The 6000-nt window shown below is 45.4% G+C and overlaps 1 protein-coding gene across 2 annotated transcripts in view; it reads right to left on the bottom strand.

Moving 5' to 3' along the window:
* Positions 1 to 6000, bottom strand: part of LOC125447580 (adhesion G protein-coupled receptor E5-like) — an 82966-nt gene that overhangs the window by 4251 nt on the left and 72715 nt on the right. For both annotated transcript variants that reach the window (XM_059639920.1, XM_059639919.1), the window contains 2 exons: positions 4485 to 4576; positions 1 to 104 (listed from right to left, as the gene is read on the bottom strand). The exon at positions 1 to 104 is cut by the window's left edge and continues 65 nt beyond it. In XM_059639920.1, coding sequence (XP_059495903.1) covers positions 1 to 104; positions 4485 to 4576 — 196 coding nt within the window. The remainder of the gene's footprint in view (positions 105 to 4484; positions 4577 to 6000) is intronic.

The raw sequence follows: 6000 nt of genomic DNA, 5'->3' as shown, positions 1-6000 counted from the left end.
AGATATAAGCCATTGCAATAGTGCCGTCCTGGAAATGCAGCATTCCGAATATCCAGGTACATCCCAGGAGGCAGAGCTGAGCGATAGCTGTGAAGGTGAAGGTCCTGAGGAGAAATGGGGAATAGGGAATGAGTGGAAAAGTACGTCCCCACTATTTGCCCTCACCCAGGGACAACTCGGGGACTGTCCTGTTAGGTCAGGAGAAGACTGCTTTATGTTGATGGGCCGAATGGCCGAATTTGCTCCTATGTCCTATGGCCCTACATGTTGTCCATGACTCCTGAATCAAAGTCCTGGAACTTTGTACCAAATAAATGTTGGTCTCGCTCTCTGTGTACCCAAGAGGCCGCATCTTAGGAGCACAAAAGCTGATGTTTCAGGCCTAGGCCCTTCATCAGAGCTTTATCGCTGTTCTATTACCCTTTGCATGGTATGATCTCCCTGTACTGCACACAAAACAAAACTTTTCTCTGTACCTAGGCACACGTGACAATAATAAATCAAATTAAATCAACAATGCATTGACAGGAATATCTTGTCACTGAGAAATCCGACATTTATTGACCATCCCTAACTGCCCTTTGAGGTGATCAACCTTGAATACTGAGTCACTCGGTAGGCTGGTCAGAGGGGCATTAAAAATAATCCACTTGGGGCTGAGACTGAAGTCATGTGAAGGCCAGACCCCGTACAGATGGCAGGCTTCCTTCCCCTAATGGTTCATGATCCACAAGCCTGTCTTTCACTTCAAAGCAGGAGTTACACTTTCGTCATCACCAACATAAGCCTCCTTTTTTTTGGAAAGGAGAAGTGTCGGCTTTACTTTGTGTGCTGAATTTAAACTCCTGAGCCAACAATAGGATTCAAAATCACATCACTTACTCATTACCACAGCCTGCTGCGGGATGGTTAGCGTTCTTCCATGACTGCTACCATTGTAGTCATAGGAGCACAGCTGGTCATGCTTCAAAACTGAGACCCATCACCACCTCCCAGCATGGAGAAGACAGCTATACCACCCTTCCTCCACGTTCCGTGGGGCATAATTCCTCTCTAACAGCACAGTGTGCGTGCATCGACAATTTAAAGGCAATAGCAATACAAGAAGGCAGATCACCACTACCTTCTCCCAGGCAAAAAAAGGGTCAGAACAGATTTACAAGGATGTTGCCAGGTTTGGAGGGTTCGAGCTACAGGGAGAGGCTGAATAGCCTGGGGCTATTTTCCCTGGAGCGTCAGGGGCTGAGGGGTGACCCTATAGAGGTTTATAAAGTCATGAGGGTCATGGATAGGGTGAATAGACCCCAGGGTAGGGGAGCCCTAAACTAGAAGCTATAGGTTTAAGGTTTAGAGGGAAAAAAATTGTAAAGGGCTCTAAGGGGCAACTTTTTCACGCAGTGGGTGGTGTGTGTACGGAACGAGCTGCCAGAGGGAGTGGTGGAGGCTGGTACAAATACAACATTTAAAGGGCATCTGGATGGGTACATGAATAAGAAGGGTTCAGAGAGACGTGGGCCAAATGCTGGCAAATGGCGCTAGATCAGTTTGGGGTTTTTGGTTGGCACAGACAAGTTGGACCGAAGGGACTGTTTCCGTGCTCTATGAATTGATGACTATCATTCTACTATCAGAGCTTTAGGATCCAGGTTTTGCAAGCATGGGTTAGCTGACCATGCTCAGCGCTCTGTGTCTTGTGATGGGATGTGTCTTTTCTTATCCCCAGTCACTAGGAAATGTACAAAAATGGAGTATTTTGGCTAAGATGGGATGAGATTAATCTAACGTATCTGGTCAGCATGGATGAATTGGACCGAATACTGTTTCCATGCTGTACATCTCTGTGACTCTGTAAATGTTAGGCCCAGTCAGTGATACCTCTTTCTTCATACAAATGCCAGCCTTGCTAATGAGAATTAATTAAAGTTGAAGATTAATCTGTCCTGCTGTGAGAGCCATATTCTTGAAAATGGACAAAAGCAGGATTTACTGGAATAAACATTTTCCACAGGATGGTGACAGAGGGAGCGGGGCAGCACAGTGGCTCAGTGCTCAGTACAGCCTCACAGCACCAGGGTCTTCAGTTCAATTCCATATTTGGATGTCTGTCTGTGTGGAGTTTGCTCATTCTCCATGGGTTTCCTCTGGGTGCTCCGGTTTCTTTCCACAGTCCAAAATGTGCAGGTTAGGGTGGCTTGGCCATGCTAAATTACCCATAATGTCCAGGGATGTGTGGGTTAGGTTGACTATACATGGGAAACGCAGGATTGCAGGGACAGGATAGGTGGCTTGGATGCTCTTTGGAGAGTCAGTGTGGATTCGATGGGCTGAATAGCCTGCTTCCACACTGTAGAGATTCTGCGATTCTACTCTATGACATTTCATTAGTACACCGACAAATCTAGACCCCAGTTTCTTTGTGATCAGACATCATTATGTTACAGCTCCTCTTGTAGTTAGATGCTCAGTGTCCGTACCTGGAGCAAATACCCAGACACACCACATTCACCCAAATTTATAACTGAGGAATTCTGGCAATCTATTTTTAAGTTTTCAATTGGGAACTGGGAGATATCTTGTAACCCCACAGGTCCAGCAACTAGGACAAGCCAATTGGCCATAACACAATTAATATCATTGATATACTCATAATGACAGGTCACCTGTCATTCATTTGTTGAGATGAGAACCTCTCCATGTCCAGGCACAAGCAGTGTTACCCATTCTCTGAGGCCCATTTCTTATATTGATTATTAATCTTATTCTTAGCATGAAAGTGAAGCTATAACTCTGTAAATCATTGGTTCGGCCGTATTTGAAGTATTGGGTTCAATTCTGGATACCTTACTTAAGGAACAATGTTAGAGCTCTGGAGAGAGTGTAAAAAGATTTGCCAGAAGGATACCCCGAATGAGGAGTTTTTGATACAAGGATTGGTCAGAGAAATTGAGTTTATTCTCCTTGGATCAAAGAGTATTAAGAGATGAGGTGAGGTTCAAAATCATGAACAATTTTGACAGGGTAAAGAAGGATGTTCCGTTTCCACTAGTTGGTATGTCACTCACTAGGGGTGACAGCTTCAAGACAGTGAGCAAGACAGCTAGGAGTGAGATGAGGAGAAACTTCTTTCCTTGGAGAGTTGTTCGGATTTCCTACCTGGGAGGGTACAGGAGGCGGATTCCATATGAGGTTTCAGAAGAGACCAGGGTAGATATTTGATGAATTTAGAGGGTTACAGAGATAGACCTAGAGAATGGGACTGGCCTGTATAGAAATGCTGGGTTGAATGGTCTCCTTCTATGCAGTGAAATTCTATGATTCTATTTTGGCTTATGGAAAACGTCTAAATCATAACTGTACTTCTGAGAAAAGATGTGATTGCACTGGAGCGGGTACTGAGGAGATTCACCAGGGGCATTTCAGCGATGAAGAGAGGCTGGATAATCTCGGGTTGTTTCTTTAGAGCACAGAAGGTTGAAGGGGGAGCTGATAAAGATGTTTGAGATTACGAGGCCCGTGGATAGGGTGGGATAGGAAGCAGATGGTCCCCGCAGTTGAAGGGTAAATAACAAGGATGTTGTTAAACTAGAAAGAGCGCAGAAACAATATACCAGGATTTTTCTGAGACTGGAGGGTTTGAGTTATAAATTGAGGCTGAATAGGCTGGGGCTATTTCCCCTGGAGCATCAGAGGCTGGGGAGGGGGGTGGTGACCTTATGGAGGGTTATAAAATCATGACAGGCATAGATAAGGTAAATAGTGAAGATCTTTTGTCTAGGGTAGAGGAGTCCAAACTAAAGGGTTTAAGGTGAGAGAGGAAAAATTTAAAAGGGACCTAAGGGGCAACATTTTCACACAGCGGGTGGTGCGTGTGTGAAATGAGCTGCCAGAGGAAGTGGTGGAGGCTGGTATAATTACAACATTTAAAAGGCATCTGGATGGGTACATGAAGAGGAAGGGTTCAGAGGGATATGGGCCAAATGTTGGAAAATAGGACTAGATTAATTTGGGAAACCTCATTGGAATGGACAATTTAGAGCGAAGGGTCCGTTTCTGGGCTGGATAGCTCTCACTGGAGGCAGAGAGGGGATCTGAGGAAAGTCTTTTTCACCAAGAAGCTGGTGGGAATCTGCAATGCACTGTCTGGGAAGAGGAAATTTTAACAAGTATTTGGATGAACACTTGAAGCGTCATAACATTCAAGGCTATGGGCCTAGTGTGGGAACATGGGGCTGGCAGAGGTAGCAGATTATTTTTCAAAGGACAGGCTTGATGGACTGAAGAGCCTCTGCACTGTAAGATCCTATGATAACAACAAGATCCATAGCTGGAAGTATTATATGACAAATTATTGGACTGATCAGTTCAAGGAATTTGAATGAGACGCGCAGTCTACTGAGCTTTGGGTGAAGACAATGATTATGAAGACCACAGCCCAGATAAATTTTCCATTTTCTAAACAAGGAAGCCAGCAGACGTCCCCTCACCTGACTTTCTTCAATTCGCTCATATTTGGGTTAAGGCTGGAAAACTTATTCACAAGCTGCCATACAGTAAGGATAAAGAATCCTGCATTAACCTGCATGGAGAAAAGAAACACTTTCAGTAGGATAAACATTGGTGGTCACAGGGCCAGGTCAGAGACTGGGAGTCCTGCATCGAGTAGCTCACCCCCTGAACAGAAATCTTCTTCTATCAGAAACAGGAGGAGGAGTAGACCATTCGGCCCCTCGGACCTGCTCCAACACTCCACACTTTACTGCCCTTTCCCTATAACCCTCGATTCCCCCGAATAATCGTGAAATGGAGTACTCCCCACTTGCCTGGATGGGTGCAGCCCCAACAACACTCAAGAAGCTTGGCACCATCCACTTGACTGGCACCACATCCACAAACATCCACTCACTCCACCCCCCCCCCCCCGCCCCACCCCATGCTCAGTAGCAGCAGCGTGTACTATCTACATGATGAGAAATTCACCAAAGGCCCTCAGACAGCACCTTCCAAACCCACAACCACTTCCATCTAGAAGGACAAGGCCAGCAGATACATGGGAACACCACCTCCTTCAAGTTCCCCTCCAAGCCACTCACTATCTTGACTTGAAAAATATCTCAGTTCCCTCAGTGTTGCTGAGTCAAAATCCTGGAATTCCCTCCTTGAGGATATTTTCGGTCGACCCACAGCAGGTGGATGGCAGCGGTTCAAGAAGGCAGCTCACCACACCATCTTCTCAAGAGGCAACTAGGGAGAGGCAAGAAATGCTGGGCCCAGACAGCGGTGTCCACATCCCACAAACGATAACAATGTAAGAGATTATGGTATTCACGTCAACAACCACATGACATTAAGATTTGGAGAAGTGGGAAATGAAGGTATTGCTGAGGGAGACTTGAAATCAGTGCTCTGTACATTAAAATTTAAATGAAGGGCTTGCAACAAGCCACTGCAAATCTAACAACAGTCAGTCTCAGAGCAGGTAAAGACTGAAACAGATCAGCTATTGAAAACTCAAGAATGCTGTCCAGATACCCACTGATCAGGATGTGTATTTGGCAGTATCTATACAAGCAGGACTATCCACAGTGAGAGCCATTTCAACCCAAATCCAGTTAATGAGATCAAATCTCCTGTTTGCACACCGCAAAACGGAATCCCACAATGTTGGCAATTTGAACGTTTATAAAGAATGAATGTGTACTCAAAAGAGCACAATGTTTGCTAAGGCTCTTCAGCATCTGGCTCTCTTTGGTCAAAAATTAACTTTGCAGGGTTAGCTGACCGCACTGGGGTTCAATTCTCTCCTGAGTTAGTTTATCTCAGCGTCGGAGCAAATTAATGCAGATGCTGGAGTCTGCACTGAACACAATAAGTGCTGGAGATCACAACAGGTCAGGCAGCATCGATGGAGAGAGAGCAAGCTAACGTTTCGAGTTTGGATGTCTCTTCATCAGAGGTGAAGTGTGGAGAGGGAGTGAAGAACAAAACTTCTTCAGGCTGGGC

Source organism: Stegostoma tigrinum, chromosome 35 (genome assembly GCF_030684315.1).
Source record: "Stegostoma tigrinum isolate sSteTig4 chromosome 35, sSteTig4.hap1, whole genome shotgun sequence".
Classification (NCBI taxonomy): Eukaryota; Metazoa; Chordata; class Chondrichthyes; order Orectolobiformes; family Stegostomatidae; genus Stegostoma; species Stegostoma tigrinum.
Note: the sequence above shows the minus strand (reverse complement) of the source record. Positions and strands in the feature narration are given on the sequence as shown.